Source organism: Ursus arctos, unplaced genomic scaffold, assembly GCF_023065955.2.
Source record: "Ursus arctos isolate Adak ecotype North America unplaced genomic scaffold, UrsArc2.0 scaffold_20, whole genome shotgun sequence".
Lineage (NCBI taxonomy): Eukaryota > Metazoa > Chordata > Mammalia > Carnivora > Ursidae > Ursus > Ursus arctos.
In genome coordinates this window covers 5,242,928-5,265,954 of record NW_026622875.1, presented here as the reverse complement: position 1 = coordinate 5,265,954, position 23,027 = coordinate 5,242,928, and the positions used below count along the sequence as shown (strand labels likewise).

At 38.7% G+C, this 23,027-nt stretch overlaps 1 protein-coding gene across 1 annotated transcript; it reads left to right on the top strand.

The window, feature by feature from the left end:
* The first annotated feature begins 499 nt into the window (after positions 1 to 499).
* Positions 500 to 1,251, top strand: ARL14 (ADP ribosylation factor like GTPase 14). Its single transcript, XM_044383556.2, has one exon. It carries the CDS (start codon positions 502 to 504, stop codon positions 1,189 to 1,191), a length of 690 nt encoding a protein of 229 aa, XP_044239491.2. The 5' UTR covers positions 500 to 501; the 3' UTR covers positions 1,192 to 1,251.
* Positions 1,252 to 23,027: the final 21,776 nt, after the last annotated feature.

Genomic DNA, 23,027 nt, shown 5'->3' with positions numbered 1-23,027 from the left:
ATTAAAGAAGTGTTTCTGTATATTATGGAAGTAAAGTTCACATAACCTTGGGTGGTTTAAAGTATCCTTCTGAGTAATCTGGACAAGGGAAAAGTACTAAAGATACTTATGGGACTGTGAGATAAACTCTCTCTTCATGACTTCAGAAGCTGGTTACTCATTTACAACTGGGATAAGAGAAATGTTTAACTAGAGAAGTTCTATAAACCACTTGTAAAGTTACGTTTTTATTCTACGACTGAACCATGTTCCCATAAACCTTTGGTTACCTCTAAATTTCCAACATCTGGAAGAGAACAAGCTGTGGCATCACCCAGCCAGCCCCTCCTACGTCCTACTCACTCACAAAGAATTGCCCTTTGAGCGACTACAACACTGGCTTCTTACTCACACCAGATTCCTTAGGATTGGCTGGGACTGCAAATAAAACATTGTTTGCCTATAATGAGGTCGATAAGCTGCAACATAAATGCACACAAGTTCCCAGTCTTAAAATAGATCATGAAGTGTTTGCTATCTTCTTTCCGCTTTTTATTTTCATGTGAAACCTGGAGAGTAAGCATTCTCTCTGGCCAAAAGAAAAGGTCTTTGAAGGGAGAAAAAAACCCTAAAATGGGTCTACTGAGTTCTAAAAACCCCAAAACCAAGCAAGCCCGGATTCTTCTTCTGGGACTTGACTCAGCTGGGAAGTCTACCCTCCTTTACAAACTAAAGCTTGCTAAGGATATTACGACCATCCCAACAATAGGTTTCAACGTGGAGGTGATCGAGTTGGAAAAGAGTCTTTCACTCACTGTCTGGGATGTTGGAGGACAAGAAAAAATGAGAACCGTGTGGGAGTATTACTGTGAGAACACTGATGGGCTGCTGTATGTTGTGGATAGTACGGACAAGCAACGACTAGAAGACTCCAGGAGAGAGCTGAAGCACATTTTGAAGAATGAACACATTAAAAATGTGCCTGTTGTCCTGTTAGCTAACAAACAGGATGTTCCTGGAGCTCTGACTGCCGAGGACATCACCAGAATGTTCAGGGTGAAGAAGCTCTGCAGTGACCGGAACTGGTATGTGCAGCCCTGCTGTGCCATCACCGGGGACGGACTGATGGAGGGGCTCAGGAAATTGACTGGATTTGTGAAAAGCCACATGAAATCAAGAGGAGACACTTTAGCATTCTTTAAGCAGAACTGAGGTCCAAGCAGTGACATACTGGTGAAGTTGAAAGGGTAATTTTTTTTCTATTCCAAATGAAAAAAGCAAGTCGCTGAGTTAGCAAACTTTTCCTAAGATGTGATTTCACCTAAATCCAGCTAAGAATTTAGAATAATATCTAGAAAATATTATTTTTGGCCAGGTTCTTTAGTAAACTATGTGGCAATGATAGTTGAGAATGAAAATTTTACAATTTTGTGCATGTTGGATGAATCAGGATAATTGTGTTTGGGACCAAATAAATTATTGCTTTATTATTTTTATATGACTACTAGAACAAAGTTAAAGTGAACTGCTAATAGGTCAGAATTCTTTCAGATGGTTTCCAGCTGTTACAGCATTGAATTTCTACCATACTCCTATGGAATAGCTAGTAAAAAAATAGAACTTTAAATTACGGAGAGGAAAAAGTTTGATGTTAACATCTTGTAAATCCCTATGCCTTAAATGAAGTTTTTTTTCTGGATTCCTGCCAACTCTTTGAAATCCATTGCTGGGAACTTCCTACAGTGAGTCAAACAAGGAACTTCAGGCTGTTAATTCCCCAGAAACATAGGAAGAAGTTCATATCTTACAGTTCTGGGGATCAGGGTAGCTAGCACCTTAGAGTTTAGGGCAAGGCCTGGGTTTCGCTCCACTTGAGGTTATAAGATGGGCTTATGGAGAATTCAGTAGAACAGTCATTACTTGGGAATATATGTACAGCTCACTGCACTGATCAAACAGGAACCAGAGCCAGACTTTAATCTCAGAGACTTTGCAATTCACAGAAGGAAACAACATAAAGCTAGTAGCTAGAATAGGGCAGTAAGTACTATGTGCTATAACATGAGCAACTCCTTCTGACCTGGGAAAACAGGAAGTGCTTCATGCAGGAGGTAGTGCTTAAGAAGGTCCCCGACTCCTAGGGACCCATGAAGGTGGAGGTTAGTCGCTGGACGTTGCCATCACTAGAAGACCCTGAAGAGCCATTGTAGGGAAGGCGAGAAGGAACTGGAGATTATACTGGAATTCCCCTGAGAGGCTCAGAACTCCCAGAAAGATGACACTTTCTTCCTGCCCCACCTCTAACAAAGCTCATTTGGGCTAGAAGCAGCAGGACTCAAGCCCTGACAGCAGCCGCTGGGGCTCCAAATCTTAAGGTTACAGAGGAAAATAAATGTTAAAGGGTGCTAGCCTTTGAATTCCTCTCATGGTTTCCTTCTCTCGCCCTAGCCATGATCTTTATAGCAAAGATCTGAGTACTGCATGGTAGGGTTTCAAATAATAAAGTAGATATACACATGACAACAGTTACAATTGGTTGAATGTTTGTCTGTGCCAGGTGTTGTGTAATTACTTTCAAACATCTCATTTAATGTTGACAACTGCCCTGAGAGAAATTAGCATTATTATGTCAATTTTACAGAGGAGCGTACTGAGACTAAACATGGTTAACAACAATAACAACCACACGAAAACTACTTTGTATTTTAACTGAGGAGTGGCAGAGCCAAGATTCAAACTGATCTAACTTCAAGGCCAGTACTGTTACTTGTCATGTTGTTTTGTAAATAAGGTATAGTGTCTGTCTTCTATGAGCTTACCATACACAATTAAGAATCAATCCAGGCTAAGGGCACCTGGCTGGCTCAGTCGGTGGAACACGCAACTCTTGATCTCTGGGTTGTAAGTCTGAGCCACACAGTGGATATAGAGATTACTTAAAAAAATAAAATAAAATCTTCAGGAAAAAAGGAATAAATCCAGGCTAAATTAAAAATAAAACTACCACATGATCCAGCAATCCTACTACTGGGTATATATCCAAAGGAAATGAAATCACTACCTTGAAGAGATATCTGCACTTCCATGTTAATTGCAACATTATTCACAATAGTCAAACGTGGAAACAACTTAAGCATCCATCAATGGATTAATGGATGAATGGATAAAGAAAATGTGGTATGTATACACAATGGAATATTAGTCAGCCACAAAAAAGGGAAATCCTAGTATCTGTGACAACATGGATGAAACTGGAGGGCACTGTGTTAATAAGTCAGACACAGAAAGACAAATATTTTATGATTTCACTTTTATGGGGAATCTAAAAGAGCCAAACTCACAGAAACAGAAAGTAGATTGGTGTTTGACAGAGGTTGGAGATGGGGGAAGGGAGGGATTGGGTAGACGTTTGTAATAGGGCACAAACTTTCAATTATAAGATGAATAAGTTCTGAGGATCTAAGGTACAGCATGGTGACTATAGTCAATAATACTGTATTGCTTACTTGAATTTGCCAAGAGAATAAATCTTAAGCATTCTCACGAAAAAAAAAAAAGTAAGGAGTGAATCATGGAACACTACATCAAAAACTAAGGATGTAATGTATGGTGACTAACATAACATAATAAAAAATTATTATAAAAAAAGTAAGGAGGATGTGTTAACTCAATTGTGGGAATCCTTTTACAATGTATTTCAAATCATCACACTGTGCACTTTAATATATTATTATATATGCAATAAACATTATAATTTTATTTGTCAATTACACCTCAATAAAGCTAGGGGGGAAATAAATGCAGGCCAACATATAATACTTTTACATTAAGAAGGTTCTCTGAGGGGCACCTGGCTTAGTGAGTTAAGCGTCTGACTCTGCTCAGGTCATAATTTCTAGGTCTTAAAATCAAGCCCTGCATCAGGCTCTGTGCTCAGCAGGGAGTCTGCTTGAGATTCCCTCTCTCCCTCTCCTCCTTCTTACCCACCCCCCCAAATAAATAAATAACATCTTACAAAAAAAAAAAAAAAAAAGGTTCCTTGAAAAAACAAGCCAGACAGAATAAATTAAGTACAATAACAGAGACATAAGAAACATGCTGAGAGACTGGCAAAAAAAGCTCCTAATTTCAGGAAAATCTCAGCAGAGATCTTCAATGTTAAATGCTTGGTAGCACAGTCTTTCTTAGTTCCACAAAATTATTAAAACCACAAATATGTATCTTTTAAAAAAATGCATCCTCTCTTACCATTTTTCCCTATGTGGTTAAAAAAATCTTCCTAATAATCTTAAAATCAGGAGTCACTAACTTATGTCTATAGAAAATGTCTGAACAGAAAACGTCACCTGGTGGTCCTCAGTATTCTGGTATTCTGAATTAAGTGACCCCCTTGTGGCCTAGTCTTAGCATAATGTAAAATTCAGAAAAAATAATCCCCCCAAATATAAAAATTAATTAAAATCTTCACTTGAGAAAGCTCTAGCTGTGTGTAGTGGGTGTGCTGGGCAGATACCTTCTTAATGTAAGAGCAAAAGTTACAAAGTAGCCTTTCCTCTCTCATTTCAATATCTCCCCCAGATAGCAGCTATTCCTCAAAGTCTCTAGTAATATTGTCTGAGAAACCTGAACATTCGCATGCTTTTCCCCTTTCTTCCCTGGGATCCGATCTATTTTCTTTCATCAGTCACTTGCTTTCTTTTCAATGTACATTTTACCAATCTTTCCTTTCTTCGGGATTTCCCTCCAGCTCTCCCTAGCATGCTCCTCTTACCCTCCAACACACATACAAACATACACCTATACACTCTGCATTCTGACCCACTACTAAAGCCCAAAATTGAGGGCAGGGGAAAAGATGAGGTGCACAAAAGCAAAATATTCCTTAACAGGTGAAAGGAAAGAGGCTGTGAATATTCATGCCTTGATATTTATTGTTGTCATTCATCTGGTTCTCTGTTATCTATATGAAACAAGGCAAAACTTCTAATCCATCAAAATAGCAGACTGCCATGGATCTGTAGCAGACGAAAGCACATCACTTCTGAAATGTTCCTTCCTTAAAGACTTAAAAATCTGAAAGGTAAACATCAGTTAAATATTTTTATCTGATTTTCTAAGTATTCCCAGGGGGGAAAAAATCCCAACAGGGCATGAGAATAAAGAATGACAAAGCAGCAGCAGTGACTAATATATGTTAAAATCAGTCAATTTAAAAAGCTGAACATCACTATGTTCTGATGATGAACAATTCGGGTTCTGCCCAAACAAGGAAGACTGGGAATTTCAGACAGAGTCCTGAAGTTCTTGTACCTTATGGGCGGCGCTAGGGGACGATCTGCAGAGGCTTCAGTGTGTTCAGTATGTGAAAGTACAACCCAAGAAACAGTGTATCTCTCGTGCTTCTCAAAGGGTTGGCCTGCTTTTGTATGCATGAACTCTCCAGATGAAAGAGGGAGAATGAGAGAGACAAAATAAGAGAAAGAGAGAACGAGAGAGGCAAAGGACAGACAGATCTCTCCTTTGGTAGTGCTAATGAGTAGTTTACATAATTTGGGATATAGTGTCACAGGGGTTTCAGTCCACCAGATGTTTAACAGATTCAGCTACTTCAAGCAGGAGAAAGTGCATTTTACCTTGAAAGTGCCACACAAATATAAACGTGAGTTATTAAATGACTTAAGCATGAGTAATATTTTTACAAACATTACCTCCTTTCGTTCTCTCAAAATTTTATGGGGAGGCAAAACAAATATTGTCAACACCATTTTAAAGATATGAAGAACTGAGTAAGCAGTTATTGAGCCTAGTCCTCTGATTTCCAAGATTTTTTAAAAAGTGTAATTATTATCATACAATGAATTTAACAATAATGTGGCACATGCACTTTTACCATCAAATTTCTTTGTTTCTATAAGTCAAATACAACTGGCCAGAGTACTTCTTAAGCCAAAAACGCAGGAGCCATCCTCCCTTTTCCCTCATGTCTTATACCTATCTGCAAATTCTGTCAGCTCTCCCTTCGAAACACATTTCTGGCCATTTCTCAATCTCCATCACTACCACAAGGCCACCACTGATTCTCACCTGAGTGGCTACATTCTCCACACGGGAGAGGTCTAAAAATGACAATCACATCACTTCACTGCCCTGCCTTACAAGCCTCTATTCGCTTCTTACCTCGTTATGTTACCTTCTTCCTGTTTCTCCCACCTCACTCCCAGGACAGCCACACTTCCCTCCACTTCCCTCTATCACTCCTAATTTGTTACACCCTCGGGGCCCTTAAACTTGTTGCTTCCCCAGCTCAGAATATGCTTTCCTCAGGTCTTCAAAATGGTTCACAACTTCATAGCCTTCAGGTCTCCAACCAAATACGCACAGGGATTCCCTGAATCCTTATCTAAATGACCTCTTCATCCCTGCCACTCCCTACCCCTTACCCTGCTTTATTATTTTACATAGAATTTATCATGGCTTTCAAGTATATCATTTACTCATTTACTTACTATCTCTTTCCCTCCCTAGAAGGTAAGCTTCACGGGAGCAGAGACTTTGTTTGCTGTTGTATCCTAGAATGGATACAGGTACAGAATATAGAGATGTTCAGCTTTAGGACACAAACAGTATTTAAAAGGTATTTGTAGAATGAATGAATGAATGGTCTAAACCATAAAGTGAGGTCTCGTCAGGGCCTTAGGCTATGTCTCAAGATGGAATATGGATCCAATAATGGAGAGAGAATAGAATGGCAGATCTGGACCTAGGACACTCTCATTCTAACCTCAGGGTCCTTGGGGGCAGTGTGCTGGACTGGAATGAACATAGACTTTGGAGCTACAACTAGGTGGGAATTCTGGTTTATCACTTGTTTTGGCTTTTAGGCAGCTTACTTCACCTTTCTGAGTCTCAGGCTAGAATGAGACTTGAACAAGAAATAAACTTTTAGGGGTGTCTGGGTAGCGCAGTCGTTAAGCGTCTGCCTTTGGCTCAGGGCGTGATCCTGGCGTTCGGGGATCAAGTCCCACATCGGGCTCCTCCGCCGGGAGCCTGCTTCTTCCTCTCCCACTCCCCTGCTGTGTTCCCTCTCTCGCTGGCGGTCTCTCTGTCACATAAATAAATAAAATTAAAAAAAAAAAGAAATAAACTTTTATTGTGTTAAACCATGGAGACTTGGAAGTTGTTACAGCCACCACTGTTAACTACCCTAAACTAGGATCATGCTTCTTGCTCCTCCCATGTTTCCCAACTCCCTTCTTTTCCCAGGCTTCTTTTCCTTATAAATCCCCTCTTCTCAGTCTTTCTGCTCATTCTAGGATCCTCACTTGATTCACCCCAGAACAGGAAAGGAAAGGGGAATTTAATTTTTCCTCAACTTTTAATTTTGAAAGTTTTCAAGTCTTCAGAAAACTTGAAAGAAAAGTAAAATTAAGACAAGTGTACTTTGCACCTAAATTTACCAGTTATGACAATTTTGCCATGTCTGGGCACTTTCTCCATCTCTCCCTCCCTCTCTTTCTCTCTCTCTCTACACACACACACACACACACACACACACACACGATTACAATCATCCTGATACTTCACACCTAAATACTTTATTATCTTTCTTTAGAATAGACATTCTCTCATATAAGAATACCATTATTACAAATAAAAGTTTAAGCATTAACTAAATAGCATCTAATAGTCCATAATCAAATTCCCCCCAAATAGAACTTATTTATAGAACTTATTTTATCCAAGATCTATTGAATTTGGTTATGTCACTTTTTTAGAGTATTTTCCCTGACTTTTGCTAGTTCTTCATGACCTAAAAATTTTTGAAGACTCTAGGCCAGTTCATTTAAAGAATGTCCCACAGCATGCGGGCACCTGGGTTGCTCAGTTGGTTAAGTATCAGACTCTTGGTTTCTTTGGCTTGGGTCATGATTTCAGGGTGGTCAAATCAAGCCCTGTGTTGGGCTCACACTCAGGGCAAAGTTGGCTTGAGATTCTCCCTTTCCCCCTCTTCCCCATCCTTCTCCTCTTTCCTAAAATAAATAAATAAACAAATAAAATCTTAAAAAGAAAAAAAAAAGAATGCCCCACAATCTGAATTTGTCTGATCCTTCACAATTAAGTTCAGGTTAAACATTTTTGAAAAGAATATTCCACAGCTGATGTACTTCCTGTTGTATCCATTAGGAGGCAAAGAGTGTCAGTTTGCCCCATCATCGATGATGCTAAATTTGATTACTTCTTTCATGATAGTATCCACTAGATTTCCCCAAGGTAAAAATATAACCTTCCCCTCTCTTCTTAATAAGTAATTTGATGTGAGAAGTACATTTTGAGACTGTGTGAATATCCTGTTCCCCAAACCCTTTCTTGAATGCTTTTAGCATCCACTGACGATCCTTTCCTGACTCAGTTATTACACTGGGAGGTGCAAAATCGTGATTTACCTTGCACATTTATTAGCTGGCATTCTACTGTAAAGAAGAGCTTTCTCTTTTATCCTCCATCTCCATAATCTCTCTCTCTATTCATAGATACTTTTTAAATTCAAAGTTTTATAATCCAGTGCTACTCAAACTGAAATCCCTGAATCAGCAGCCTCAGCATCACCTGTAAGCTGCTTAGAAATGTAAATTGTCAAACTCCACCCAGACCTATTAATCAGAATATCTGCGAGACAGAGGAAGTTCTTGCAATTTCTTTTGTTATTTACATTGTTATAATCCATTTCCCTTTATTATTCTTTTTGATGCTCAAACTGTCCCAAATTTGCCCAGAAGACGACCCTTTAAGCTAGCTACTGTGTTCTATTGATTTATGTCCCTATTAGCCTTTGAGTACTACCTTGTTTGGAAGAACATTGAGTCACCTTGTACTTCCCCTACTTAGCTGCCTCAGACCTGGAATTAACTGTTTCTCAGGAGCCCTAGTTCCTTTCACTGGGGAACAGTATTTAGAAATCAAATAATGAAGCTAGCTGTGCTTATTGTTACTGGAGTATCATTGTTTATAGTCCCATTCAGTAGAAAAAGCAAGGAAATATATCCTCTTTAAAATACTGATACTTCCAAATTGAATCCACACCATAGGATTTTTCCTTATCTTCCTCTTTCCAATTGTATCTCTTATCCTACAAAAAACTCTAGCTCCAAAACGTGTCAATACATTTATTCATTTGCTCTATGCTACAAAATCACTATACCAGTATCACTATCTCTAAAAAACCCACTCAGGAAAGTTCAAGACTTCTTTTTATTTCTTTCTATCCTGATTCAGAGTGTTGTATTCAAAAGTTTTTTGAGTTGATTTTTTGTGGTTATATAGTAAATATGTTGATTATAGGCTGATTTTTGCTATTTGTATTCATTTTTAAGGTTTGACTCTTCCTTATCTTTTTTAACATTAATTTTTGAATCTGTAAAAAATTTACATGCCTCAAAAGTGAAAGCTTTTGTAGTAAAAAGGCAGGTCATACTCATTATTATATTAAACTAAGAACTCCTCCTTAGTACAATAAACTGGTTCTCATACACCCTCCTCAAGATATGTGTAGGTGATACTGTACTGCTATATCAGGCTGGATTTTCTTTCACTTTAAAGCATTTTGAAAGCATTTTTCCACTCAAGTTCAATGTATCCTCTGCCGTTGCTTATTGATGGTGAACATGAGAGATTATAGTGACAAAATTTCATCCTCTATTTATCATAGGATAAGCTTTATTATCACAGTTATTTTTTCTGCTCTTTTTAAAACAAAAGATACATTTTACACTAATCTTAAAAATGTAATCATGTGTAAAAATACACTGATCCTAAATGGTAAAAATAAAGCCCACATATCTATATATACAAATATAAACTAGGCAGAAAATAAAATACACACGAAAATGTTTAGATGGTTGCATTATGGCCAGAATTCCTGATAGCTCTCATTATTTTCCAAATTTTGTGGAGTATGTGTTATTTTTATATTCAAGGAAAAAACATTATTTTCAAAAGAACTATTTAATCTTCGTAGCCTATACATGAGTGGATAATGCATGGCCCTAAAACTGTCACTTCAAACGCACTGATCTAAAGTAATAAGAAATCCTTTTAAAGACTAGAAATATTGCAATGAACAGACACATGAGGGCATTGTAACTAAGTTTTCATAAATTAAGAAAAAAAACCAAAAAACAAAAACCAGAAACCAAAAAACAAAACAGCTAACATGCATTGAGCACTCACTGTAGGCCAGGTTCTGTTCTAAGCATTTCATATGTATTTCCACATTTAATCCTGACATTAACTCTATGGGTTAGTACCATCATTATCTTCATATAACAGAGAAGATATCTGAAACTCAAAACCATCCAGCCACCTGAAATTGTAAACGTCATTTACAGTGGTCTTTTGTATGCAATCAAGCTCCTGCTGTCGGTTGATTGGTGAGAATTCTACCCTGTACCTCTCTACAAAGGTTTAAATTCTCTCGTAAGCCATGGCCTACTTCTCACTCTGAAATGATCTCCCATCACTCTACTTGGAGTCTAAGAACAGGTAGGGAACAGAGAGAATGGCTATTTAACAAATTTTAGTTTTTCGTCAGAAATCAAAAGTTTGGGAAATAGGAAAATAAAACTCTATTAGCATTTTACCACATTTCCTTTCAGTCTTTCTTCTTCTTCAATGTGTGTATATATTCAATAGATCTTTTTTGACCTATAATCAAAATCATTTATTATATACCTTTATTATATTATTATGTATCTTTCAGAACCATCATTTTTCAGTGTTATGTCGTTTTCAATGAAGTAGATATACCATAACTTAATCATTTCTCTACTATTGGTTTTTTAGGTTGCAGTCAATTTTTCATGTAACTAATTCAGCAACAAACATCTTCATGTGTGTACTTCTCCTCCCCCGTATTTATTCCTTCATTTGGCAAATATTGACTGAATACCTGATAAATACCAGTCACTGTATTAGGTGCTGGGTTTAGGATTTTTTCCCTAGGATAGTATTTCAAAGATGAACAATTTTATGCCTCAATACATACTGTCGAATGGCTTTCTATAATGTCAGAATCAGGTTATTCTAAATGAATTCTTTAAAAAGAAGGAAAAAAGAGGTGTAAAAACTTTCAGTCATTAGATGACAGATGAGTACAGTATCATGTGTTGAAGACATCAAAATAAATAAGTTTGTAGATTTCAAATCAATTATGACAGGAAAAAATTAATGTCAAAATTTATAGTGTTTTTTTTTTTTTAAGATTACTTATTTATTTATTTATTTGACACAGAGACAGCCAGTGAGAGAGAGACAGCAGGGGGATTGGGAGAGGAAGAAGCAGGCTCCCAGCAGAGGAGCCTGATGTGGGGCTTGATCCCAGAATGCCAGGATCATGCCCTGAGCCGAAGGCAGACACTTAACGACTGAGCCACCCAGGCGCCCCAAAATTTATAGTGGTTTTTGCCTAACTATGACTGAAAACCCAGACACAATAAAGGAAATGTTGATAAATTCAACCACATAAAAATGAAAGTTGTGGCAAACATAAACAAAATCAAGAAAAATATCAAACAGGGATATTTTATTTGCATAGTATGTCATAAAGAAAGGTATTATGTTCTTAATATAAAATAACACTTAAAATTTTTTTAAAAACCCAAAAACTCTATAGAAAAATGTACAAAAGACATACAGTTAATAAGTGATATTCAAACGATCCTTCAACAAATGAAAAAAAACTTCAGCTTTGCTCTTAGAGAAATGCAAATTAATACTACATTTAGATACCATTTGTCATCTAGCATGTTTGCAAAAATATATGTTCCATAACATATTCTATAATTCTGTTGGTGAAAACTGTGGGAAAAAGGATAATATCAACCATTGCTAGTAGAAATACAAAATGTGTGACTTCTGAGGAGAATTTGGCAATATCTAACAAAGCTACATTCGCATTTACCTTTTAATGTAGCAATCTCACTGGCTGGAATTTTCCCTTAAGATACAAAACCACAGATCTGAAACAACATATGAGCAAGGCTATTCATTGTGACATTATTTGTAATAGCAAAATATTGGAAATAACCTAAATGTTCTTTCATAGGAGACTGGTTAAAAAAAAAAAAAAAAAAAAAAAAGGTATATTCCCAGAGTGAAATACTACTCAGCCAAACTAAAGAATGAAAAAGAGATGGGGCATCTGGGTGGCTCAGTCGGTTAAGTTTCTGCCTTTGGCTCTGGTGGTAATCCCGGGGTCCTGGGATCAAGCCCCACATCCAGCTCCCTGCTCAGCAGGAAGTCTGCTTCTCCCTCTCCCTCTGCCCCTCCCCCCCAGCTCATGCTAGCTCTCTCTCATATTAAAAAAAAAACGAATGAAAAAGAGGGGCATGCCAATAGAAAACTAAAAGGATCAAAAGGCAATGACACTCCAGCAGCAATGTGTACACCTAAAGTCCAGATCTTGGTCTCTAAATTTTATACCTCATTGAAAGGAACTAGAGCTCCTTGGAGAAATGGCAGATCAGATCTGGGGAAGGTAAAGTACAAGATAAGCCTGAAATATCTTAGGCAAGGGACAAGAAAGAACTCAAAGACTGATGGAAATAGGTCAAAGGTAACAGGAATGGCTTACAGAGACTCCCACTGGCCAAATCTGAGATAATTTGAGCATCAAAAAAGAATACAGATGGTAATGAATTATATCACATTGAGTAAATAAAAACAAAAACTTAAGTTCATAATGATATTCATTAAAAATACAAGAAGACAAAAAGGAAACAGTGTAGGGTGGGGGAAAGCAAAGCTCTTTTATACAGAAAAATGTAGAGGATATGATAGAGTTGGAAAGCCACTATTTTGCAACTGCAAAGTAAGAGCTAACCTTGGTTATAGCACTTAACTTATCTGTATAATAATATCGCAAGGTGATTTCCTGAAATACCTTCTGGCTCTATCTATGATCTAGGATTAACAGATTTTTGAAATGGAAAGCCTTAATCAGATAAAGGAAAAGCTACGGGATCCTTACTTTATTATGTTTTTTCCTTTCTCCTCAAAGCTGAAAATCAACTAGTCCAATAGGAGTAGATCTCCAGTTTCCTAACCCTGAATTATTTTCATCTTTCGTCATGTAGCTACAAGGTATATTGGAATTACCCTTTAAAGAAGGCTTCATCATAAACAAAATAAAAAGATAAATGTCAGACCGGGAGTTAAGATTTGCAATATATATCATAGATAAAAGTCTAATGTCCCTAATATAAACATTATATTGTTTGTATATTGTTATTTATATATTGTTAAAGCAGTGGAGAAAAAAAATTGTTTTGTCTGTTAAGCCAGATAGTGTCCCAACTCCACCTTAAAGCATGGATTTTCTGAGGGAAGTAAAGCCTCCCAACATCTCCTTGATCTCTGAGAGACCAGGCTAGAGGGGAGAAGTCCATAATAAAGTTGATCTAACTCAGGGTACAGTCTCCACAGCTCATACACCCATTTCATCCTGCCATGTCTTGTCAGTCCAGTGTACACCTGACCACCTGGTGTAAATGTTAGTAGTACTCCCTTTCACTCTCAAAAGTGTCAAGTTTGGACCATATATGGTTACCCTACTTCTGGAAGACCCCTGATGCTTCTGAGGAAAGACTTCATCTGGCTGATGCTGAAGAGTAAATGACAAGCTAAAGAGAAGAGCAAGAAAAGACCCAGAATGAACGGTCTCCAAAGACATCCTTGTCTAATTTCTGAAACTGAATATGTTAGTTTGCATGGCAAAAAGAAAAAGTGATTAAGTATGTTGAGATGGAAAGATTATCCTGGGTTATCCAGGTGAGCCCAATCTAATTGCCTGGATCCTTAAAATTGGAGAAACCTTCCTGGCTGAGTTCATAGTTAGGGGGGAGATACGACTATAGAAGAATGCTCAGAGAGATGCAACATTGCTGGCTTTGAAGATGGAATAAGGGGGCTTGAAGCCAAGGAATACAGGCAGCCTCCGGCGGCTGGAAAAAGTAACGAAACAGATTCTCCCTTAGAGCGCCCATAAAGGAACACAGCCCTGCCCACACCTACAGAACCGTGGACTACATTAAAACCTAGGTGAGAAAGTGCGCAGTTGGATAGGGTCCTGCATATGTGATTCGTAGACTGCAGCTGAGACATCTACATTTTGACTGCACCTTTTTCTGTGTAAGATCTGCAATTCTCGGCTTCAGCCCTTTTGCTCAGTACTCTGTTTCTCCTTTGCGTGGAGATGTCTGGGACCCAGCTAGAGATCAGAACTGGTCCTGATGTGGGAAACAAAGGCAGAAGGAAATGTAGATAAAATTAAGTGTCCTTATAACCTGCATCCCATTGACGAATACTTGAGGCAGGCAGAGGGAAGCTCCCAACTATCTTAATGTTAATGCCTTGCTAGAGGGAAAACCACCTTAGTTGGACAACAGCAAGACCTCAGTATCACGGGAGTCTTCTTTAGCATATGAAAATGATTTTGGTACTTCCCTTACCTTTACTTCCCAATCCCAAAGTATATAATCAGTTGCTCCTCACAATCCCCGGGCAGCAGCTCTTTCTGACCACAGTCGGTCCCTATGCTTTAATAAAACCACCTTTCGCACTCAAGACATCTCGAGAGTTCTTTCTTGTCTGTGGGCTCCAGACCCCAACAACATTACTCCAAAAACACATTACTCCCTGCTCTGGGGTGGACAGACTCAGCATTGGTAAGGAGGGTGTAAGGCACGCTACATGCACCACTCCAAAACATTTCAGGAGTAAGATATGATTGTGTTTCTTTTATAGTGAAGAGAATGATTAGACTATGTAGAATACAGCTCTGCTGTGTCATCTCGTGCAAATTCCGCTCGGAGCCTTTGGTCCTTTGACTCTGAAAGGTGAATACTACCTACTCCGAGGGTTACGAGGATTCGGGAGTGGTGGAAGGGCCAGAGAGCCGAGAGAAGACCAAAGCAAAGACAGCGCACTCACCACAAACGCAGGACCCAAACCTTCCTTCACACGTGCTGGGGGCCCGTGAGCCAGAGCAGGGGCGTGCAGCTGGGCAAGCCAACATCACGGCAAACCCCCTCCACACACCTGGAGGGGCCCCGGACCACAGGAGAACTAGCCAAGACTGGAGGCTAGCGCAGCGCATTGACGTCACACCATTCCCGGCTTCCACTGCGCGCTGACGTCATCCCTCCGGCCTTCTCTCCGCGAGGATGTTGGAAGCTGGTTGGCCGGCACCGCGGGCAGATAGTGAGAATGGCTGGGCTTGCGTGGTGTCGGTGTGCGGTGACCGATAGCTCTGGCGTCTGTAAAGGGACGTATCTGGACCAAGGGGACGCCTTGTCCGATAGTTGCGCTGAGACCGCATGCACTAAGGTTTGGGTAGTTCCCCAGAGCAATGTAGGAGGGGTAATAAAAGAACATGACCACGAATCCAAACTTCATTAAAGTGTATGCACGTGCTGCCTGTACTCTTTCCCTATTCACTCTTCAACCCATTTTACCTGTTAAAGATTGGTTGTTTTTAATAGTAAGATCACACAAATATATTTCTGTGCAAACATACAAATATAAAATGAACACGTGTCAACGAGTTCCTTAATGAGGAACCTGTGTGACGTTGGAAAGAATCCTAAGAACCACATAAATTGGCTGAAAAGTATTCTGAAATTAATTTACACTTCTCCTACTTCCCCTCAATCGAATGGGTCAGCAAATTCTATTGACACAACTTCCAAAATTGGGTAAATCTCTCCATTTTCAGTCATAGTCTGAGCTGAAATCATCTGTGGATTGGACTACTACTGCCTTCCAATTGGCCTCACCCCCCCCCCAAATCCATTCTCCACACAGCTTCCAAAGTGATTTTATAAAACAAACGACCACAAAAAGTATAGTCTAGATTATGTTGATTTCTTTCTTAAAGTCATAACGAAAGATATAATAATTTAAAACAAGTGTTTCTGGAGATATGTTTACAAAATATATCTGGTTATTATACATGAAAAATACTTTGGATTAAAGAAGAAAGGGAGTAAAAGAATATGTTCTGGGCTTAATTTCCAAAGGATATTTTCAAAGATTTTCTTTTTAAGGATGCTAGCAGTCTTTTTTTTTTTTTAATTGACTAAATCAATTGTAATCTAGAAGAATTTCGGGTTCATAATCCAATCTAAGGTTCTTGGAATAGAACATTAAAAAACTCACTTCTTTAGCAGACATTATTTGCTTCTGTCTCTGAGCAGCCTATATGTTGGATGCTGGAGGATTCCAAATAAAACCTGAGGGGTGGTGACATTTGAGTTTGGTCTTTCAATATGAGTAAAGTGAGAATATGAGTAGATGAAAAGGAGAGAAACTGGCACTTTAGGCAGAGGTGTACATTCAGAATATGTTTTGGAGGACAGAATATAAGTGAAATTAACTGGGAAGGGTGGACGGGAGCCAAACCATCAAGGGTCATAAATTAAGTTTTGATCTTATTCCATATGGAAGCCAATAGATTTTAAACTGAATTGTGACATGGTCCTATGTTATTAGTGTTGTTTAATAGGTAAGTTGCAACTAATTGGGCAACATTAGTTATGTAAGAAAACCAAAATAAACCTTACTTAATCAAAATCAGTTTTGGTACTAGTGGGTGATTTAGAAGAAAAGAAGTTTCTAATAAATCTTAGAATTGTACATTAGAGCTAAATGAGATATACAAAAAGATTTCTTTCTTAGCAGTTATTTATAGGGCACTAATCATGACTCAGGCACACGGGCGAGGTGGTGGCGGTTGGGGAGGGACCTCCAAGATATTTTCAGTATGTCAAAAGACCCTAACAGAAAATTGTGCATTTCACCTCAACAAGGCTGAGTAGGGTTGAAACTGCTTAAAAGTATAAAGTTAAACAAAAATCAAAATGGCTGCAGTAATGCTTCAGTGAAGCTTGGTTTTAAACTAAGTAACTTTTTCCCTCTCTTCCATAATTCTCCCTTCCTCCCTTCTTAGCCTTTTGTTTCAGGATCTCAGTACCACTGTGAAAACACGATGAAGGAGGCTGGCAGCAGTATGCAATTCCTGTCAAACCTGGCTAGACTGTATTTCCCTATACCCACTCCCCCTGCAAACCCCCCCCCCCCAGCCCCTTCCTCCCAGCAGGCTTGCAGTTCCGAAGGCCTTAGCCTGCAGCAGCATCCTTCACCCTGCAAAGCAATAAAGCTCTTGTTCCTCTTTAACCCAAACTCTGTCTTCCCATTGCTTATATTTTGGCTCCAAAGCACGAGGTTGGTTTTCAACAGGGTGATTACAATTTCATGTTAATTTGCTTTGGTTTGGAATTTATAGGAATTCATTATGGGAACACTGATAAACTTTGATGTATCAAAAACTCTGATGGGATAATATAGGTACCTGGTTTCTTAAAAGAGAAAATAAACTAAAATTTAAAGTAGTTTGCTCAATAAAATTATTCAGAATGTGGAAAAGCATTTGAAGGGAAGGGGAATATGCAGGAGAGAAAAGTAATGAAATTCAGGTCCCGCCTCTACATAGTCTCTTTTACATAGAAGCCAAACCTGCTTCTCCTCCCTTGTTTTCTAGCTCAGTGATGGCCCTACCATTTGTTCACCAACAAACCCCAGAAGCCTGGGCATCATTCTCAATGCCTGCCTCAATTTATTCCTCCTATTTAATCACACACATCAAACTGTTGACTCTACCTCTGAAATTCTTCTAAAATTATACTCTCTTCTTTATTCACACACTTATGGCCTTGCTTGGTGTTATAAGAAACACTCTTTCTTTACCACATTATGGTTTTTTCCTTTGTTTTGCAGAATAAGTAGAATTAACTGTAAATGCACTGTGAGCAAACCAAGGACTGACCGTGTACAAAAAGATAAATTATGATGATGCAATAGGGAAGGAAACATGTCCTATTTATCCAATTCCTATAAGGTGTCCTTCTACATCCAAGAGTTACACTTGCTATTCAGTTTTTTATGAGAAAAGAGGGAGGGATGTATTTTTCAGTGTCTTGAAAGAGCTAGAAAGTTGTGATTGGTTATCATGATTGAATCTGCCTAAAGTGATATAAGCAAGTGTGATTGGATGTCACCACAGGCTCACCATTCTTGCCTCAAAAAAAGCTATACTGTGGTCAGATCACTTTCTACCTGGGCAGGTAGGCCTGGTGGTGTTCATGCAGAAATGCAAGTAATAATTATTGCTTAGCATTGTCTTGGATAGTGATGGGCTTCAGGACATACTAGGCCAAAATATGGTACAATAGGTACATTATTGAATATTTTAAATTGAAGGAGTTTGAGAAAACAGTAGAAGCAGGAAAGTCACTTTGACACCCCACCCACTTCTTCTTTCCTGAAACAGGTCATAAAACCCTCATGAGAGAAGTCCCTCCCTATACCCAGAAAGGAGCATTCTTATCTCTGAAGGCAAAGTGACACAGAGAAGAATCTGGCTGAATAGGTCTTGCGAAGTTTCCTGTAGTTTACTACATTCGCCTCACACTCTGACCTATCATATTTCTTCACAGCTACCCACTCTTCATCAGCCTAGCATAGAACTACTCAAATTAACCCTTTCCTTGGATCTTCATTTCCTTATGAAGACTCCGATGTTATATAAAACTATGTTAAATACATTTGAATGCTTTTCTCCTATTAATCTGTCTTTGTAGGTTTCATTTTCATACCCAGCTAGGAACCTTAAGTGGGTCAATGAAATCTTTTTCCTCACCTACAATGAGTAATAAAAGCAAAGTTTAAAAACCCCTAAAACTTTCAGCTTATTCCATGTCCTGAAACTACCATCTCTTTGCAATTAAAAAAATCAGAGTAAAACCTAGCTTAGTGAGGTGGAAGTGTGGTTGCCTACCCAACAGCCATTTTTCCTTTTCCTTATAGTATTTGACACATACTTATACTAAAAAGTCATTATTTGTCTGAAACTCAATTTAAATGGAAATCCTGTGCTTTTATTTGGCAACCCTAACATCAACATATCCAACTGTCATATTCCTCGGTAACATATACTTACGTAAACATATTCAGATTAGCAAAAAGATATGTTACAGTGATCATTTTCTTCTTTGTCAAACACAAATTTTAGGTCTGAGGAGTTAAGAGGGCAGAGGAGTAGGGCACCCTAAGTTCGTCTGGTCCCTGGAATTCAGTTAGATAGTTATCAAATCATTCTGACACCTGCGACGTCAATAGGATATCTGAGAAAAGAAATGCTACAATCCTACAAGTAGAGAAGGGACAGCTTTTTGGAAGGTAGGAGGTATGGAGACTTGAATCCAGAGTGATATATTGTACAATAGAGCAGTAGGGAGGGATCTGGCTTAAGGAAACTACTGCAAAGTATTATAAGCAGCAGAGTGCAAAATTGGAACTTGTATAAGTCTGCTACAGTGGGGGACATCCCTGGCTTAAAGGTGCCCAACTGACGAAGTGGGGCGGAATCCCAGGTAGGGCATTATCATCTCAGGATGCCCGGGGTCACAAGGAGAATGGGGGTGCCTGTGTGTGGCAGAGGTCCCAGGCGTTGGAGCAGAGAAGCCAGCTGAAAACAGTGAGTCTAGGCACTGGCTTTCTGCTCGGTGTTGCCATAAGCCGGGAACTGCTGGTCAGGTGACCACTCTCCCGGCAGGGGCCCAGCAAGAGGCATAACCTGGCGAGAACTCCCCTAACTCCCCCTAGGAGGAACAGTGTGGGTCTGCGCTGCAGGAATCTGTAAAATTTGGAGATTTGAAACTCAGTTGCATGCCTGAGATAAAAAACACTTGGTCACAGGCTGGGTGAACACAGAGTTCAGATGGAAACCAGGGAGACAAAAGTGATTGTTTTCCTGGGAGGGCTCACTGAAGAGCAAGGGGTGTGGGGTGGGGGGTGGATTTTCAGCTCTGAGGCCAGAGATTGAGGCACTGCCATTTTCATCCCTCCTACTGGTGCTGAAAGCCTTCAGGGAGCAAAACAGAGCCACATAGTGGAATTGGGAGCCGCTTACACTGAGCGCAGGCCCTGGAAGAGCAGCGCATTTCCGCAAGTGCAAGGACACCTGAGAATCAGTGCCAACAGGCCCCTCCTCCAGAAGACCAGCAGGAACAACTGGCTAGCACCAAATTTACGGATCATGGAGAACTGCAAAACTTCAGCTGTTGGGGAAAATAATATATAGCATTCATGTTTTTTTTGGTTTTTATTCTTTAGTCTTTCAGTTTTAATTTTTCAGCTATTTTCTTATTTTTTCAATTCCTTTTTATTCTTTTTAATTTTAATTTATATATATGTGTGTTATATATATTTTATTTTTGGTTTCTTCTCATCGTATTTTATTTTATGTTTGTATATTTACAAGTTTTTCTTTCTTTCCTATTTTGGGATCTAGTTTCTTTTAGCAAGCAGACCAAAATATACCCAGGATCTAATTTTTTGTTATGTTCTGTTTCTTGTTTGATTTTCTCTTATTTTATTGTGTTTTTTCCTGTTGTTGTTTTTATTGTTGTCTTTTCTCTCTCTTTCTTCTATTCTTTTCTGGACATAATGATGAGATGGAAAAATTCACCCCAAAAGAAAGAACAGGAGGTAGTACTCACTGCCAGGGATTTAACTAATACAGATATAAGTAAGATGTCTGAACTAGAATTTATTTATTTATTTGTTTGTTTGTTTGTTTGTTTTTTAAAGATTTTATTTATTTATTCGACGGAGATAGAGACAGCCAGCGAGAGAGGGAACACAAGCAGGGGGGGTGGGAGAGGAAGAAGCAGGCTCATAGCGGAGGAGCCTGATGTGGGGCTCGATCCCATAACGCCAGGATCATGCCCTGAGCCAAAGGCAGACGCTTAAGTGCTCTGCCACCCAGGCGCCCCTGAACTAGAATTTAAAACTATGATTATAAAGATACTAACTGGAGTTAGAAAAGGCATAGAAGACACTAGAGAATCCCTTACTGTAGAAATAAAAGAACTAAAATCTAATTAGGCCAAAATAAAAAATTTTATTACTGAAATGCAGTCAGAAATGGAGGCTCTAACAGTGCAGATAAATTAGGCAGAAGAAAGAGTCAGTGATATAGAAGACAAAATGATGGAAAATAAAGAAGCTGAAAAGAAGTGAGAAAGACAACTACTGGATCACCAAGGGAGACTTTGAGAACACAGCAATTCCATAAGGTGAAATAATATTTGGATAATAGGGGTCCCAGAAGATATGGAGAGAGACAGAGAGGGAGGAGGAAGGTTTATTTGAACAAATTACGGCTGAGAACTTCCCTGATCTGGAGAAGGAAATAGGCATTCAAATCCAGAAGGCACAGAGAGCCCTCCCTTAAAATTGATAAAAACAGGTCAACAACTCAACATATAATAGTGAAGCTTGCAAATTTCAGAGATAAAGAGAAAATCCTGCAAGCAGCTTCGAAAAAGAGGTCCTTAACCTACAAGGGTAGAAACATAAGGCTCGTAGCAGACCTGTCCACAGAGACCTAGCAGGCCAGAAAGGACTAGCATGATATATTCAGGGTGCTAAGTGGGAAAACTATGCAGCCAAGAGTACATTATCCAGCAAGGCTGTCATTCAGAATAGAAGGAGATATGAAGAGTTTCCAGGACAAACAAAAACTAAAGGAATTTATGAACACTAAACCAGTCCTGCAAGAAATATTAAAGGGGATCCTTTGAGCAAAGAGAGAGCCCAAAAGGAACAAAGACTGAAAAGGAACAGAGACAATCTACAGAAACAGCGGCTTTACATGTAATACAATGGCACTAAATTCACATCTTTCAATAATTACTCTAAATGTAAATGGACTAAATGCTCCAATCAAAAGACACAGAGTACCAGATTGGATTAAAAAACAAGACCCATCAATAACTGTCCACAAAAGACTCATTTTACGCCCAAAGACACCTCCAGATTCAAAGTGAGCAGGTGGAGAACCACTTATCATGCTAATGGACATCAAAAGAACTCTGGGGTAGCAATCCTTATATCAGACAAACTAGATTTTAAACCAAAGACTGTAATAAGAGATGAAGAAGGACACTATATCATAATAAAAGGGTCTATCCAACAAGAAGATCTAACAATTGTAAATATTTATGCCCCTAACTTGGGAGCAGCCAAATATATAAATCAATTGATAACAAAATTAAAGAAACAGAGTGATAAAACTACAATAATAGTAGGAGACTTTAACACCCCACTCACAGCAACGGACAAATCATCTAAGCAAAAAATCAACAAGGAAACAAGGGCTTTGAATGACACATTGGACCAGATGGGCTTAACAGATATATTCAGAACATTCCATCCTAAAGCAATGGAATATGTTCTTCTCAAGTACACATGGGACATTCTCTAGGTCAAAAATCAGGTCTCAGCCAATATAAAAAGATTGAGATTATACCATGCGATTTTCAGATCGCAGTGCTTTAAACTTGAACTCAATCACAAGAAAAAATTTGGAAGGAACACAAGGTTAAAGAGCATCCTACTAAAGAATGAATGACCAAGCAGGAAATTAGAGAAGAATTAAAAAAATACATGAAAGAAAAATGAAAATGAAAACACGGCAGTTCAGAACCTTTGGGATGTAGGAAAGGCAGTCCTAAGAGGGAAGTATAAGCAATACAGGCCTTTCTCAAGAAACAAGAAAAGTCTCAAATACACAACCTAACTTTACACCTAAAGGAGCTAGAAAAAGAACAGCAAATAAAGCCTAAATCCAGCAGAGGAAGAGAAATAATAAAGATTTGAGCAGAGGGGTTGGCTCACTTGGTTAATTGGCTGCCTTCAGCCCAGGTCATGATCCCAGGGTCCTGAGATCGAGCCCACATCAGGCTTCTTGCTCAGTGGAATCCTGCCTCTCCCTCTGCTTGCCATTCCCCCTGCTGTTTTCTCTCTCTCTCTGTCAAATATATAAATAAAATCTTTTTTTAAAAATTTAAAAAAAGATTTGAGCAGAAATCAATGATAAAGAAATAAAAAACCAGTAGAACAAAGAATGAATTCTTTGAAAGAGTGGGTAA